Source organism: Miscanthus floridulus, chromosome 1 (genome assembly GCF_019320115.1).
Source record: "Miscanthus floridulus cultivar M001 chromosome 1, ASM1932011v1, whole genome shotgun sequence".
Taxonomy (NCBI): Eukaryota; Viridiplantae; Streptophyta; class Magnoliopsida; order Poales; family Poaceae; genus Miscanthus; species Miscanthus floridulus.
In genome coordinates this window covers 20,217,237-20,235,168 of record NC_089580.1, presented here as the reverse complement: position 1 = coordinate 20,235,168, position 17,932 = coordinate 20,217,237, and the positions used below count along the sequence as shown (strand labels likewise).

The 17,932-nt window shown below is 47.4% G+C and overlaps 1 protein-coding gene across 1 annotated transcript; it reads right to left on the bottom strand.

The window, feature by feature from the left end:
- Positions 1 to 56: 56 nt before the first annotated feature.
- LOC136452021 (uncharacterized) lies at positions 57 to 3,751 on the bottom strand. Its single transcript, XM_066452702.1, has 10 exons — positions 3,578 to 3,751; positions 3,412 to 3,481; positions 2,502 to 2,569; positions 1,545 to 1,606; positions 1,349 to 1,430; positions 1,024 to 1,257; positions 637 to 765; positions 487 to 548; positions 278 to 390; positions 57 to 177 (listed from the first exon to the last, which is right to left on the bottom strand). The coding sequence occupies exons 1-10, from the start codon at positions 3,626 to 3,628 to the stop codon at positions 167 to 169; spliced, it is 882 nt and encodes a 293-aa protein (XP_066308799.1). The 5' UTR covers positions 3,629 to 3,751; the 3' UTR covers positions 57 to 166.
- Positions 3,752 to 17,932: the final 14,181 nt, after the last annotated feature.

The window sequence follows — 17,932 nt, the reverse complement described above, 5'->3', positions numbered from 1 at the left end:
TAAGCAGTAGCATAAGCCAAATTTCAGCAAAACAAACAGGGCATGCTTGAGCCTCATGAGTGATAAATAGGGGCCAACTTCATTGTAAACCCTTGGAATCGAAGGGGAAATAATTGCCCCGTACACAACGTAACAACATAAATGTCAGGCTGACCCATCAATGGGCTCACCATAGTTCTGTCAAAACAAAACAACAAAAAACGTAAATATACTGCAGGCTATTCTATACATGTCTATCACTGAAGGGCAGCAGAACAATTTGCAAGCGTCACTCAACTGGTTGGATCACCTCCCGGCCCAGGATTGTAGAGGGGGAGCTCAAGGAGGAAGGCAACCTTGAACCATGCAGGCAGGGAACCATACACAGCGGGTGGCAATGGGATAACAGGGCTGCAGAGAACAATCAACACTTTACTCTCTGCTGCTAAAAACCAGTGGTTGGACTCTGGAGAGAGATCAGGAAAATAACCAGTGTAAGAATGCTACCTTGTAGTGTTCTTGTATACACAATATTCCTCCAATCGTCCATAGCGCTTATCAGCAGATGACTTCATGATACAAATATAAAGAGTAGAGCATGTTAGCATTTTGCAAGTAATATAGCTGGGGTTTGAGGGCACCAGAGAAGTTGCAAACCTCAAGGAGTGGGATTCCACTAACGAAAAGAAGCAGAAGAGTCAGGAATATAGGTCCAAGAATCACAAGCCATTCAGCATCTGAGAGAACTGGGGTTGACGCTACAAATATTCCCCACCAAAGGAACATCTACATCAATTTCAATTCATATACAGATCAGCGTCATAAACATCGTATGTAGAACATGATGTACTAGCAATCACAGCTCATAAGCATGTAAACAACATATGCATTGAGATCACAATACGAATTAGTACAGGCAAGTACCATTCAAGGACTGTGAGTTTTCATTCTAGCCAATATCAGTATATAAGCAAAGCGAGTATACGCAAAGGCTAATCTTCATATGTACCAAAACGACCAAAGTAACAAACTGAATTAACTAACCTCCCCAAAGTAATTCGGGTGGCGAGAATACTTCCAAAGACCGACGTCACACCACTTTCCCCTATTACTTGGAGAATTCTTGAACACAAGCTTCTGCTGATCAGCTGTTGCTTCTACACATATCCCAACCAACCATATTATCCAACCGATTATATCCCTGGCTTCAATCGAGGGGTTTCTGTCACTTGCATTAACAACAGTGACAGGCAAGCTGACAGACCAAACCCACACAGCCTGCCCAAATGGAAAAAGATGGCCTGCTGAGGATTTCTTCAGAAAAGGCACGGTCAGATCTTAATATCAGAACACAAGTTGCAAAAGGTACCTGGAAAATCCAGAAAAATGCTAACTTCCCCAAATTATCACGCATTTTGTCAAACCGTCGGTCTTCACCCCATTGCAAAATCCTAGAAATTAATAGGTAAGAGAAGAATTAGCAATTTATTGAACATTATAGACATGTTTTCAGTCAAACTAACGATTATTCATGTAGCAGGTCATGTGACAAGCTAACAGCGTACCTCATCAATAAAAATAGTCCTAGGCGAAGACCCCAAATGGTGACAAGCACTGTCAGCACAATCTGAAATAGAGACCGACCTTTATAAATGCACATATTTTAAAATAATCTTGAGTTATTCCTACAAAAAATTATATCACAAATAAATTAAATAAATACAGTGCCAAAGGAATGGTACTAGCATTTTGTTCCATTTCCTTCTAAAAGAAACAAAGTTATTTTCGAGACTCTATACTCGTCTCTTTCCTATCATTTTTAAAAAATTCACAGGGACGAAAAGATGCCTACAACCTACATTGTCTTTCCTGTGAAAATGGAGTAAGATAAGAATGTCTCAATGGATTCAGATCAACATGGTCGCTATTTATTGTATGTGATGAAGCAATTTTGCTAGCTCCACATGTTAAATTTGCAGTGTCTAAGTTTATGGTAAATGATGAAGCTATTCTGCTAGCTTTACAAACATTGTTAAATTTGCAGTGTCTAATTTAATGTAAGTGACAAAACAATTTGACGAACTTTAATGTAAGTGACAGGTAGTTTTAATCATGCTAGATTGCTACAACACCAGAGTATATGCCATCTTGAGACTAAAAATCAATGAATCATGGCAAATCCAGAGATCTATGTAACTCAACATTTCCAACAAACAGCTTGCCAGCATGCTGCAGCAACTGTAACTCACATTTTCACTTAAACAGGAATGTGATGAAAAAGTAAATCCACTTTATGTTGTCTACAAAGTGAACTACCAGGAGCAAAGTTGTTGGCTGTTGGCATTCAGATTTTTTTCAAGTATTTGCACTGGAAAAAACTGGTAATCCAGCATAAAAGAAAAGAAAGCAGTAGTTCTGATGAATTCCGCCTTTTTTTCCACCGAACCAACAGGGGGCATCAGTTCATCCATTGACTATGTTTACATTAAAGTGAACAGATTTATCATGAAAAAAATACTTACCTGACGGAAATGCCATGCTCCCTTCAAAGCTAATGTTAGGATGGCGATTATGACAAAATTTGTACTGCCTGAAATTAGGAGCATAAAATAAATAATTGTGGGCAGAAAATACAGCAAAGCTAGTATGCTACATTGACCTCATGTAGTTTTTACAGGCTGGTGCACAGACAGCGAAGTTTATCAGACATTCAGATTATTGGTTCAGAAGACAAGGATGCCTCTTAAGAATGAGGAACGGTTTGCATGTAAGCTCATGTGTATAATTATCTTATATCAGACAAGGAGGCTGTTTGGTTCAATGCCTGCCAGGCATCGATCTCGTTCCTAAGCGCCCAAAATCGGGCAGGAACCTCCCTGCACCAGACAACCTTGCCTGGGGAGTAACCAAACAAGCCCATGCATGAGGATTCCCGAAAACAAGCGAGAAAACTACTCCCTCAATCCCCAATTATAGGAGGCAAGTTTAGCGCAAAAAAAAAACAATTATAAGACGTTTTGACTTTTGTAGATATTTTTTTTCGCTATGTATCTAGACATAATGTATTTCTAAGTACATAGTAAAAGCTATGTATCTATAAAAGCGAAAACGTCTTATAATTTGGAATGGAGGGAGTATAATACAGTTTAGGAGAGATGTTGGGTTGTTGGAGTCTTGGAGCAACATCGGCCACACAAACTGAGTCAAAGAACTCAATGACCGATCTTGCTAACTGTTACCTAAACTGAACTCCGTTAAAAACTAACAAGGATCTCTAAGAATTTATCCTCTAAGCATTAGCAGGAATGAACTAAACTCCCATTCACTACTGGAATTCTGCTAGCAACTGCGCCCTACTATTACAAGGGACGGTCATGGCAACTCATTCCGGTATCAATTGCAAGGTGGGAGCAGGCTGAGTTAGTTTTTCACCTGCGAAATCCGTGACCTTATCGAACCGGAGAAGAGCTGTGATGATGAAGAACAGCAGCTGGTACCCCACCTACCGGAACCACAGAGAACGTAACAAGGGGTCAAAATTAAACTCCAAGCCTTACGCAGAACCGGGAGAAGGGAGGATGGGAATGGGGGCACTCACAGTAACGATGGCGGTGAGCGCCAGGAAGTGTGAATCGAGCACGGTGCCCATCGCCCCGGTACCTCTGTTTCTCCTCCCAACTTCCTCCCCGCAGCTCGTGCTAACGGAGCTGTTAATTTAGTATTTGCGAGGAGAGCTGTAGCGAGCGAGTATTTAGCAGGGCGGGTTTGGTTGACGGCCGATGCGGAGGAAGAAGCCCCCAGTGGGAGACTGGGAGTGGGGAGTCATCCTCAGCCCCGGGCGAGCTTGTGGCCAGGATTGAGACAGGGAGGCCGGTGTTGGACTGGACCAGTCTGTGCGACCGCGAATACTTGCGGAGCGGGCTATGCAAATGCTTGGCCCAAAGCGAAAGGCGCGGGGAGGAAAAGGTTCTGTTTGAGACTAGTCTCGTTATTATTATACTCTTCAACACGGTTTTTACTTAAAACTAGAATATTCAGAGTTTTGCTCAAACATCAACTTTTCAAATGCTATGGTCCAAAAATTCAACTTACTACTCGTCTCACATTGATTTATGAAATCACGGCTAATAAGTGAACTAAAATCACATAGGGCTCTTTTCACGTGACTCAGATTCAAGAAGCCGGCGCCTAAGGGTGCGTTTGGGAGTGCTCCATGGAGCGGATTCTCGAAGAGAATCACTCCCCGGCTGCTAAACGGTTTTTTTTCCAGAGTGAAGTGATTCTCTGCTAATTAAGAAGCCGAGAGCTGAAAAAAGTAGCTTCTCCTGTGAAGTGATTCTCCATAGTGATTTTAAGAGTTTATGCTTAAAAAAATATGAAAGCATCTAAGCCTCTAGTTGGGTTTCGGTGATTAATGACAATACGAGATTACTATGACTAACGTGTGTTTTGCAGAGACAATTTAAGTTAGGTCATGGTAATGGCAATTGATTGGGCAATCATGGTTGTCATGCCCCTACGATGAAAATCGTTTCGCTTTTCAAAGGATGGACGACAAGGTTAAGGATGGACTAGTTCTAAGTGTCGTTTGGTGTTGAAGAGACACTTAGAGTAGTTTAGGACTTTATTTTTCCTTTGGTCATACTATTAAGGGGGTATGAACTAGTAGCTTAACCTAGGTGAGTCTAGTGAGTTAGGTGTGGTGCACACTTGTCAAATCTAGCACTAGGTAGCTCTGGAGTAGCACTAAGATCAATTGGAGCAAACTTTATTCACATATGATTTTGAGTTGGAAGTGAATGGAGAGTCAAATGACTGACTGGATGCTGGTCTGGTAGTGACGGGACGTTGAAGGGTGAGTCCGGTCAGTTCATTTGATCAACTGGAGCCGTCTGGTTGCGACCGGACGCTGAGTGAAAAGTGACCGTGAAAGTGCATCTAGCCCTTTAGTGGGTTTTGGATGATTGAATGACAACGTGATTAAAGGACTAACCCGTTTGCTAAGCGTGAACGGGTAATAGGTTATCTCACAGGTACTTAATGAAAGCCAAAATGATGTGTTGTTGTATAAACAATCTAGTTCAAGCAAAAGACAACAATGCAAATGGAATTCATGTGAAGGCTTATTTCTTATGGGATTTCCATGTACTATGTGAAAGCAAGCTCATGATTATTAGTTAATGAGACATGAGGGATTGCATATGGAATGGTCTCATATTTGAAGCTTGCTAAATTAAAATGAAAAAGATAACAATATATATGAATGGATGATTCAACACAAGATGTGACTTGATGGCTTGAGATGGTGAAGATAGCAAGGAAAGGCTTCGAGGTACTAAGCAAGGGTGAAGGGCAAGCGACGGCTTGGCGGCCGAAGAACCTAGCTAGGGTGAAGAAGAAAGTACTTGCATTTAGTTGAGGTACTAATCAAGCTAAGATGGTCATATTGATATGAAGAATCAAATCTATAATGAAGTATTTGATGGAAGTGACTTGATACATTTGGGGTTATTCAAATTTGATGGATGGAATCAAGTCACATACTCAAGATGGCTATGCTCAAGTGAAAAGATCAACATCAACTTGTTAGCACCCTTACTTGATGAAGATTGGAAGGGGCGGCATCAATTCAAAAGAAATCAACTCAAGTGGTATAAATTCATTTTTCCTTTGATCTTGAGTTTAATAGGTATGCCGTACTATTAAGAGGGATGCATCATGTTGATAGATAATGTTTCATAAGTGCTCAAGCCAACCCATGTGAGGTTTGATTATTTGAGCGACAAAAGTGCTAACTGATTTCTTGCTGGTCTGGCAATACCGGACGTGTCCGGTATTCATACCGGACGTGTCCGGTATTTGTCCAGCAGCTGTAAAATTGTTGTTCTCGGGTTTGTTCGTCGGGAGTTCCGGCGTAGGTCGGGAGTTCCGACGGTCGGGAGTTTCGGCATGGGTCGGGAGTTCCGACGTCTCGCACTTCAACAGACTTGGAGGTTTCACTGTCCTGGTCATACTGGACGTGTCCGGTATTCATACCGGACGTGTCCGGTATGGATGACCAGAAGCCAACGGCTAGTTTTCAAAAGCCTTGAGGGTCGGGAGTTCCGACGTGAGTCGGGAGTTCCGATGGTCGGAAGTCCCGACATACGCTGGGAGTTTCGACACCTCACTAACTTTAACTCAGTTACATGTTTTTCAAAATTACTGAGAGTCGGGAGTTCCGACGGTCGAAAGTCCCGTCATTCTTTGGGAGTTCCGATGCCTCACAACATCACTGTAACTCAGTTACCGTTGGCGCAGTATTGCAACGGCTATAAAACGGCTAGTTTTTCAAGGGGGCTATAAATACCCCCAAGCCTCCACCTTTGGAGGCTGCTGATTCTGCTGAGATAGACACACGTTTTTGAGCCTTGCCAACTCTCCTAAACCCTCTCTTAGTGAGTGTGTGATCCAAATTGCAAAATCAATTTATGGGTTAAGAGAGAATTTGAAAAAGAGAGCAAGCCACCACTTGAGCACTTGTGCATATTGTCAATCTCGTGATTCGCATTTGTTACTCTTGGACTCTTCGGTCCTAGATGGCTAGGCGTCGCCGGAGAGCAACCGAGAGATTGTGGTTGCTTCGGAAAGTTTGTAACGGTCGATTCCGCCGCCTCGGAATAAAATTAGTGGAAGGAGGAAAAGGAGTTGGAAAAGACTCTGGCTAGAGTGACCTTCGTGGTACCCTCTAGGGCTGACCTTCGCTAGGTCGCCCGTAGCCCCCTCAACGGAGAGTAGGACTCGAACGAGTCCGAACTTCGGTAAAACAAATATCGTGTCTAAATTCGCATTTCATTTGATATTTGTGTTGCTCTAGCTGTTCTGCAGGTTCTCTGTGTATATTGTCATCTCCACTAGGTGCCTGCAGTTTGGTTTGAAGATAGAAATCGAAAGGAGCAAGTTCGGGGCCGATCTGCAGAAATCGTGTATACCGGACACGTCCGGTATTCATACCGGACACATCCGGTATTTCCTGCCTGCACTGAAAATATTTATTCTCTGTTCTAACTTGGTGTTGCAGGGTTGTAGCTTCTAGATATATTCTTTATACCCTGTTTACTTTGTGGCTAACTTGTGAGGGGTGGTAGTACTCTTAATTTGGAGTTTCTATTTTGGAAACTCCCCTTTTCTAATTGTTTCCGCATTTAAAGGTGTTAATTTTCAGAAACGCCTATTCACCCCCCTCTAGGCGGCATCCTAGGTCCTTTCAATTGGTATCAGAGTAAGGTTCTCACCTAAAGCTTCACCGCCATGAGAAAAGGATGTCGACGCCTATCGAGTTGGAGCCGGTGCTTCTCCAAAATGATGGTTCAAACTTTCTACCTTGGTCAATACATGTACTCAATGCTTTTAGAGATATTAGTCCTCTTGTTGAGCATATTGTGGATGCAAGCATACCTCTTTCTATAGTTGATTGGAGCAACTACAAAAATTTATCAAAAGAGGAAGAGAAATGCGTGCAACTCAATGCTCAAGCTATTAATATTATTTTGAGTACATTGAGTGTAGAGGTACAAGATGAGGCAATCTTCAATGGACAACCACCTCCAGAGAGTGCTCATCTCATTTGGACTAGACTTTTTGATTTGTATGGAAAATCCAAATGTGATGATGCACTTGAGATCAAGTCAATGGAAAGTATGTCCATTGTGTCATCATACAGCGAAGAAGCCTCACAAGACCTCAAGAGCGCCGAGCCGGAGCAAGAAGTACAAGCAGTGCATGACCAGCTGTCTGCCTGCACATACCGAACGTGTCCGGTATGCCTACCGGACGTGTTCGGTATGGCCGAGGCAGCAGACCAGCAAGCTGCTGTTTGCAACGATGCTCAAGCCCGGTGGCGAACAAGTGATGAGTCAACCTCAATATCTCATGATACTCATCACTTGTGTCTCATGGCCAAGAAAAGCAAGAAGAAGAGTAACAAGAAAGATCAAGAAAAGGAGAAGGCTCAAGTGGATGATCAAGATAAGAGTGATATTGAAGTTGAAGACAACTACAACCTTGATCATCTCAACCATAAAGACAAGTTCATCATCATGAAGATAGTTGAAAAGAATGATGAGCTTGAAGAAGAAATTGAGAAGCAAGAGCAATCGCTTCAAAATCAAGAAAAGTTTCTCATCTCCAAATTGCAAGAGCTAAAGGCAATAAATGAGAGGTATGAAAATTTGTCAATTGAGCATGTTTTAGTTACTAACTCCTCTTCTAGTGTTTCACAACTAGAGAAGGAAAATTTTGAGCTCAAGGCAAGGCTGGATGAACTATCAAGCAAGTATAATGAGCTACAAGCAAATTATGTTCATCTAAAGTGCTCTCATGAGGAAGTAGTAGAATCAAGCATCATGCTTGAGGTGGCTCATGAGGTTGTGATTACATCGGTAAAATTCTCTCAACCTCTCACACATCCGCTCACTAGTACACCATCTCAATTAAATATTTCTTGTACTAATGAATGTTCTCCTCAAGCAAGCCAATCTTCGATTGAGCTAAATCTTATACAAAACATAGAGCTCAAAGAAGAAGTGCAAAGATTAAAGAAAGATGTGATTCGGTTGAAGGGTAAGGAGAAAGCACAACCTTCTCAAGATAACCGTGATAACATGGTGAAGAAGCTTGAGAAGGGTTCAAACCTTGCTTCCTCCAAAGCCCAACAAAAGAATCACATCTCAAGCAAGGCCAACACAACCAAGAGCAAGAAACATGGAAAAAGGATGTGCTATGGTTGTGGATTGTATGGACATGAGTGGGCTATGTGTCCACACAAGAGTTGGGCCGACAAGGTTGAAGCCGCCAATCAAAAGGCTTCTACCAAGGAGGCCAAGCAAGTGAAGAGTCATGGACAAAGTGCTTGTCTCATGAGCAAGAAATTGGGGCATCTTACCAAGAAATGCCCAATGTACAAAAAAGCAAGAAAGGAAGCCCAAGTTGCAACTAGAAGATGCTATGGGTGCAATGAGATGGGCCACAAGGTTGATAGATATCCATACAAGCAAAGCAAGCATAGAGCACACAAAGGCCGCATATGCTATGCTTGTAGAAGAAAGGGGCATCTAAGCTATGAATGCCCAAATGGTAAAACTCCTAAGCCAAACACATTTGTTTATAATGATATGCTTAGGAAGACCACAAATGGAGTTAGCACTAGTAAGGTGATGTGTTCACCACAAACTAATGCTAAAGCCATTTGGGTGCCTAAGCACTTATTGACTAACTCAAAAGGACCCAACAAGAGTTGGGTACCAAAGTGTGCTTAGGTTAATGATGTAGGTACTTGGTGATGAGATGAATGTTTCGGGGTGGTTGAGCAAGCAATTTGATAATATTCACTCAATCTATCAACCAATTCTTATCATAATCCCTTATATGGTTGACCCGAAGATAATTCAATGAACATATCATATATTTCATCCTCACCATTGGTAACAAGTACCTAAACCTTGTAGGATAGCCACTTTGTTTGTTTCGTGTTCTATAGTTCACAAAGAGGTACATTTGTGAAATAATGAAAGTGGCTAATAAGATTCATTTAAAAGGAATTCTACTTTGCCATATGATGCTTTTAACGGCTCTCTAGTAAAGCAATTCATTTGTTGAGATGCAAGTTTACAATAAATACTAGAGCTAAAATTACAAGCAGTGAATTAATTGGTTCTGTCCTGAACCTATCGGACGTGTCCGGTATTACTATCGGACATGTCCGGTATGGCCAGGGACAGAAAGTCAGTGTTACTGTTCTGTGTATTCCGGACGTGTCCGGTATATCTACCGGACGTGTCCGGTATTGCATGGACCAGAACACTAATTGTGTTGCAACTGAGTATTCGATCCATACATTATTCATATATCCCTAACATACTCAAAAGCTTGTGTTTTATCAAATCTAAGTGGATTGTGAGCATCTCTTAAACTCACTTTTAAATATGGCAATCTTATTTGGTTTATGGTCAAAATGAAAATTGGCTCTCAATTTCTTATCAGAATAAAAGTGCTTGTTGAAAGTCATTCAAAATACTTGAAGCACTTATTTAGGGGGAGCTAAATTTCTATTTTGCACCATTGTGGACTAACAAATTTATCTAGCACTCTTTGTAGTCCTTTGGATGAAAAATTGAATTTGTATCAAGCATGATTACTTGGCAATCAAGGTCAACATAAAAATTATCATGCCATGTATCTTCTTAGTGGTATTCTTGTGGGCTCAAGGCAAAGGTATGTTTTTACATACATGTATTGTAAGTGCATCTAAGGCCCTTTACATGTTAGAATGTGCATTTGTGTGACATAGGAGAGATGTTTTTCAAAACCCATAACTAGCATGTGTAGGTGGTGTGAATTTGAAAAACTATTTGAATCTTGGTCTTTACGACCTAGCCCTGTCATGTGGTGATTATAGCTCTCCTTGATTGTTTGATCGGCTAATCACACATGACATGGTTTTCTTAAGTCCACAATCTACTTTGTCTCACTTTATCTCTCTCAAGCAAGCAAATTATTGATTATGCCATACATTTGGAAAAGAGAAAATAAATTGATGGCATTCAATAAGAAAAGTGATAGTACTCGGTTTGGATCAAGATCATACACCTTTTTGGACTGAGCAACAACAGAGAAAGGGATTGGAAGAGTGAGAACACATTTTGGAATTATTTGGGCCAGCCCGCGTATACCGGACGTGTCCGGTATGAGCGGCACTATAAAAACAGAGCGTACCCTTTCGGCCCAAACAGTCTTGCCTCCTCCAAACCAACCAGCCGACGCCCTTCTTCCCACCTAGGGCGACCAAGGATTTCACCAAGGAAAAGAGAGAGAGGGAGATTGCATTGGAGAAGGCTTGGATCAAGGATTGAAGGCCCGTGGATTTGGATTTCACATCGCTCTCTCTTCTCTCCTCTCAAGGTACCCTAATCGCGGACCTCGTCCGATCTACTTGGTCAATACATGATTTGAAAATTCCTTCGGTCAATATGCTGCATTGGTGATGGAGAAGCAATGCCTAAAAGTTTGGTATTAATCCGTGTTGGTTTGAATCAAGGAACCCTGGTTAGGGTTGCTGGTCGCCCATACCGGACGTGTCCGGTATGCTACCGGACGTGTCCGGTATGCTACCGGACGTGTCCGGTATGACCCAGCAGAGCAGCCTCTCTGCTTCCTTTGATTCAATACTATCCTACAATTGTTTATTAGGCACAGTTTCTTCTGTATCTATGTTTTGCAAACCTTGTGACAATGGTGTGTCAAGGTGATTGTAAAACCTTGGATAAAAGAATCTATGTCTAATTACAATTCAAGAATAAGCTATGGGCATGTATCTAAAATTCTTTGGAAATCTTTGGATACAGGACAGCAGCCATGAGTGGACGACAGGAGCCGAGGTCCAAGCACAGGCATGATCCAGCACTTGAGAAGTACAAGAAGGCGAGATAGGATATGCATCCTGGATTTTAGCTGACCAGCAGGAGGTCCACTAGGGCTGCCTCTAGTGCAGCAGCTCAGTATGTAGAGGGGTCTGGGAGCTCTTCTTCTGACACAGACACTGATGAGTTCAGAGTGGAGTCTAGAGATGAAAGAAAGAGGAAGAGCACTGATAGAGGATCAGATGGTGACAGCTCAGATGAGGAGCAGGAGATTGAGGAGGAGGAGTTAGTTCCTCCCGTTCAGCACCAGCCTGGTCAGGGGATGCATTATGGTCTTCTTGAGACACGTCTGCCCAATGTGCCCTCCTATGTTCCCAGAGTTGATTACAGAGGAAAGGGTATGACCAGGAGAGCTAGAGATGAGCGAAGGGTTGATCCGAGGGGCTTACCTAAGGTTCAGTACGATCACCGCTTCCAGACAGCCTTTCACCTAGACTTCTACTCTAGTGTGATTCTCACTAGGAACCCTGTGATTGCCAGGTCTCAGTGGATTGACTGGCAGTACGTTACAGAGTTGCAGAAGGCCTCAGTTGATCATGCCATTGCCATTTGCCAGCGCACTGGGGTTTATGAGATCATGGAGTTCCAGCATGACTAGAACACAGAGGTAGTAGCTCAGTTCTATGCTACTCTATTTGTTGAGGAGGATGAGCGGCGGATGCACTGGATGCTTGAGGGCCAGTGGTATAGTGTTGACTATGATGTTTTTGCCGCCCACCTTGGCTTCTCAGAGGATGATCTCCAGAGGGACAAGATCAACACCGAGCAGGTGTTACCCCCTGAGCAGCTCGCATATATGTATCCTCCTGGTGGTGAGAGAGGAGCTGTGGGGAAGGTTCTAGGTCTTCATCCTACCTACAGATACCTGGATAGGATGTTCAGGAAGACTATTGACTACAAGGGTGGAGACAAGGGCAACATTGCAGATTATTCTAGGAACCTACTCCATAGGATGGCACCTGATGCTCGGCCCTTCAGCGTGTTTGATTTTATTTGGTCCGAGATCAGGAGTGTTGGAGAGAGGCCCCTCAAGGGCTGTGGTTTTGCTCCTTATATCATGCATATGATTGAGCGGGTGACTGGGCACACTTTCGAGTATGATAAGATTCACAAGGCCCTGAAGATTATTGCAGATCTACCTGAGACAGGGTTACCTCCAGCAGGACCAGGAGGAGCAGCAGCAGCACCAGAGGCAGATGCACCTCGGAGTGGTGCACCAGCAGGAGCTTCACCTTCACCACGTGCTCCTTCACATTCTACTTCACGCCGTGGCAGTCCTCCCTCGCCTATCCGCAGGCTTTTTAGCTCCATATTTGGGATGTGCCATGATATCCAGACTAGGCAACAGAAGGAGAGGGAGGCTAGGAGGAAGGACACTCGGACTTTGAAGCAAATTGCTTCTAATCTTGAGCTTGATCCTCCTAGATCTCCTCTATCAGATGAGGCAGCTAGTGAGCCTGAGACCGAGGAGCAGCAGCAGGCTAGATATGATAGAGAGTATGTTGAGTTCATACAGCGACAGCAGCAGCAGCAGGCACCTGAGCACCCTGACACTCTACCACTTCAGGCTCGTGTGCCTACTCACTCTCAGCCATGTCCCAGCACTGCCGACGACTATGCTACAGATTGGTGGAGTGACTTGACAGGTGGTGGCGGCTACTATGGCTCTGGTGGTGTCGGGGACCTAATACCAGGGTACCCCAGAAGGTGGAACCGATGACCACCGAACGTGAAAAACTTCTAGATGCATAAGGGCTCCATGTCATCCCTTGTTCGAGTGACAGGAGTTCGGTTACGCCTCGCCCGACGCCTTGAGGGCGGGCTCGGTCTCGCCCGAGGGCTGAGGGATGAATTCCGTCTCGCCCGACCCCGGAGGGGCAGGGTCAGCCTCACCCGACGCCTTTGTAGGATAACCCTGCCTCGCCCCAAAAGCTCAAGGCTAATCTCCGTCTCGCCCGACGCCTATAGGGCGGGCTTGGCCTCGCCCGAGGGCCGAGGGATAAACTCCGCCTCGCCCGACGCCTTGAGGGCGGGCTCGATCTCGCCCGAGGGCTGAGGGACGAATTCCGTCTCGCCTGACCTCGGCGGGGCGGGGTCAGCCTCACCCGACAGCCCAGAAAGAGCCTCGCCCTGATCGACATCTATCCCTCATAATGATGGGTACAGGACGAGACGAGACGTTCGGGTCAACCATGGCTCCAACGACCATACCCTGTGCCCTGGCAGGAAAAGGACTGCCAGGGAACGACAGGACTGATGCTTTAGACCCTTCCGGGTGCCGCAGAGCCCAAAAGGTTTTACAGGTGCGTGCACCTCACCCTGTAGAGTTGTAGGCGCCGCCTTCAGCTCTGGGACACGGAACCCGATGAAGATATACGACAACCGCTACGCTCCAGGAAAGGATTTGCTATCTCCACGAACGATGGGTATTCCGTCACCACACGGTGGACCCGAGGGAGCGGCGCCCGCTTCCCGACCCCTCAGGTCCTCCCAGTCAGAAGGCCTTGACCACGGCGTTACACCGGACCCCGACCTCGCATTCTCCCGACGAGGACTCATGAGAACCAGAAGGCGTGCGGAGCAAGGCTGGGGGAGGCTCATAAGTCAAAACCACTGTACTGCAGCCCATACCCTGCGCAGGGCAGCATTCTGTGACTAACCTGACATCCTACAGAGACATCGACAACATTGTAAACACTTATCTTCCTTTGCACTCATCAGAGTGGAGGACCTGACCAGGTAGACGTGAGCCACAAGACTAAGTAGAGTACGCGACCTGGAGCCCTTACCCTTGTAAAGCCGGCCCCTTCATCTATAAAAGGGGATGCGCTTCTTCCATCAAGGAGGACCGAAAGAAAAAGAACACCGAACAAGAGAACGCACTCATACGCACAGTCAAGCGGCTACGAAGCTCTTGACCACCTTTCAACCCTTCCATCAGAGACTTGGGACCAGTCCCTCTCTCGATAGTTTGTACCCCTTACTACAGATCGTTCACAGTGCTAATAACACGAGCAGCAGCAAACTGGACGTAGGGACGTTCCGCCCGAACCAGTATAAATCTTGTGTCCTTTAGCGCACCATCCGAGCCTAACGCGCATTACTATAAATTTACTTGCCGGTGCTTGTACGAAACACCGACAGTTGGCGCGCCAGGTAGGGGCTTTGCACGTTCCAAATCAGGTCTCGGATGGCCACCCACGCAATCACCTGGGCCCCGGGCGCACCCATGCGTTTCGGCGACCTAGATTTCATCATCACACTAGGAGGAGAGCTGGCGCTGACTCACTCAGCCGCCCCATCTCCCCCTTCGATCAACCTCAGCCGTCTCAGGCTTAGGGGCCCACCGGGCAACTCCCGGGGAGTCCCATCACCCAAGGAGGCCTCTCACAACGCCACCATGTGTCCAGAAGGGTCCGTATGGAGCGCCCCGACAGCGTTTCCGTTCGGTCTCCGCAACGTTGCGGCTACCGCTGGCCTCCTTCTGGCGCTACGTGTGGTTCAACCACCCACGGAGATCGAGTTCGTGGGGGCGATTGAGCGGGATACGGAGACCCTCAACGAGCTTCTCAACGAGGAACCTGTATCGCTCTCCAGTTCAGATTCCAGTAGGGGGAGCCACCACCCTTCCCGGGAATGCTACATGACCCAGACCCCCGAGGGTCACGTCGAAAGCGCCTCCAGGGAAGAGGCCACCCCTACAAACAATCCTGACAGCAGATCCGGGGAAGAAGGGACGGCCCCATCTCACCTGAGGATGGAGCAGCTAAGGGCTCGTCAGCAAGAGATCGATGAGGCCGGGCAAGGGCTCGCACGGGAATACGCGGACATCAATCGCGAGATTGAACGCCGCAAAGACGGGGGGCGCGCGCGCGCCACGGCCCGCACCGTACATCAAAGGATCCTCACTGACGATGGGGCCTTTCCTCACTTTGCTCGAGCTAGCCAGAACATCGCCGCAGCAACCGCCTTGCTGCATGGCCTCCCGGAGGCCGCGACGTCCGAGGATCGACGCGCTTATCGGGAGATTCGCACGTTGCTCGAGCGTGCAGCAGCGCAGCAGGCGGAAAGTTCGTTGTCTCGACGACGCGAACCCGACAGCAGCCAGCGCACGCCCTCAGTGCGTCCCACCAAGGGCGCATCCGTACACCAAACGCCGCCAGCTGGCGGGCAGCCCTCCGTCGTCCCTGTACATCAACGCCTCGGTCGTGGCCGCGACGTACGCAGCATCATCAACGCCCGGAGACGTGCCCACGGCGACGAAGGAGAAGCAGCGCGCCGCGGCTATCATCCCCGACGTGACGGGCGCTACGACAACAACGAGGACCGAAGCCCGAGCCCCGTCCTGCCAGGCCCTTAGGCCTTTGGACGGCACATCCTCAACGCTGCGTTCCCTCTAAGGTATCGACCACCTACGAACATTCCTAAATATTCTGGCGAAACAAATCCCGGGCTTTGGCTCGAAGACTATCGGCTTGCATGTCAGGCCAGAGGTGCGAGTGATGATAACTTCATTATTCGCAATCTCCAGCTATTCTTGGCCGACTCGGCACGAGCATGGCTGGAGCACCTACCATCCAATGCTATTCAGAGTTGGGCGGATCTGACTGAGATCTTCGTGGGTAATTTCCAGGACACATACAAACGCCCTGGAAACCCATGGGACCTCAAGAACTGCCGTCAGAAGGCCGATGAAACCCTCCGCGGGTACATCCGGCGCTTTTCCCGACAGTGCAATGAGCTCCCAAACGTCGCCGACGCCGACGTAATAGGAGCCTTTCTGTCCGGGACGACCTGCGAGTCCCTGGTCCACAAGCTGGGACGCAGGGGCCCACGAACTACCAAGGAACTTCTGGACATCGCCACCAGTCACGCCTCTGGAGAAGAGGCGGTCGGAGCCATCTTTGATCGCTCCGACGGAAAGACAAGGCGGGACGAGGATGCCAGCGAAGGCGCCTCCAACCGTTCCGCCAAAAGGAAAAATAAAAAGCAACGGCGCGACAACTCACTCGCGGCCGCTGCCGACCGCAAAGGTGGCCGGAAGCCCGCGGAGGGCACTCCGAACCACTTCGAGAAAATGCTCGAGGGGCCATGCCCAAACCACACCTTCCCGGCCAAGCACCTATACAAGGAATGCGGCCTTATGTGCAAATACTTGGCCGGGGGCCTGAACAAGGAGGAGCAGGGGAAGGAGCCTGTTCCCACCACTAACGACACGGAGGAGAAGGACGACACCTTCCCAACTCCAACCGGTGCCCTCATGATCTTCGGAGGATCGACGGCCTACGACTCCAGGCGCCACCAGAAGGTCGCACGTCGAGAGGTCTATACCGCTGGACCGGCTATGCCAGCTTATCTCCGGTGGTCGGAATCCGCCATAACTTTCGACCGGACCGACCATCCGGATGCCATCCCACACCCGGGAAGGTATCCGCTTGTCGTCGACCCGATCGTCGGTCCAAAGCGGCTCACCAAGGTACTGATGGATGGAGGCAGCGGCCTCAACATCATGTACGCTAAGACGCTCGACGAGATGGGCGTCGACCGAACGCACCTCCGTCCCGTTCGAGCACCTTTCCATGGCGTCGTGCCTGGAAGGCAAGCCGTGCCACTGGGGCAGATTGACCTGCCCGTCACTTTTGGGGATCGATCCAATTACCGGACCGAGACCCTCACCTTCGATGTAGTGGGGTTCCCGGGGACTTTCCACGCCATTCTGGGGCGACCATGTTACGCGAAGTTCATGGCCGTACCCAATTACACATACCTGAAGCTGAAGATGCCGGGCCCCCGTGGGATCATCACCATCGGCACCTCCTTCCAGCGCGCTTACGAGTGCGAGGTCGAATGCTGCGGACACGCATCCGTGGTCATCGCATCCGAAGAGCTCGCCACCCTGAGGGAGGAGGTCATTGAAGGGACACCCGACGCAAAGAAGTCGTCCGGATCGTTCGAATCAGCAGAGGGTTCCAGGGACGTCCTCTTGGATCCTAGGAGCTCCGAGGGTAAAAAAGTCCGAATCGGGACCGCGCTCTCCTCCGCATAGGAAAGCGCGCTCGTCGACTTCCTCCGCGCCAACAAGGACATCTTTGCGTGGAAACCCTCGGATATGCCGGGCATCCCGAGGGAGGTCGCCGAGCATACTCTCCAAATCCTCCCAGGATCCAAGCCGGTGAAACAACGCCTGCGTCGCTTCGACGAGGAGAAACGCAGGGCCATCGGAGAGGAGATAGCCAAACTACTGGCCGCAGGATTCATTAAGGAAGTGTACCACCCAGAGTGGTTAGCAAATCCTGTTCTTGTCCAGAAAAAGAGTGGGAAATGGAGGATGTGTGTTGATTACACTAGCCTCAACAAATCGTGTCCAAAGGATCCATTTCCTTTGCCACGAATAGACCAAATAGTCGATTCCACCTCGGGGTGCGAAACCCTCTGTTTCCTTGACGCATACTCAGGCTATCATCAAATCGCGATGAAAGAGTCCGACCAGCTCGCGA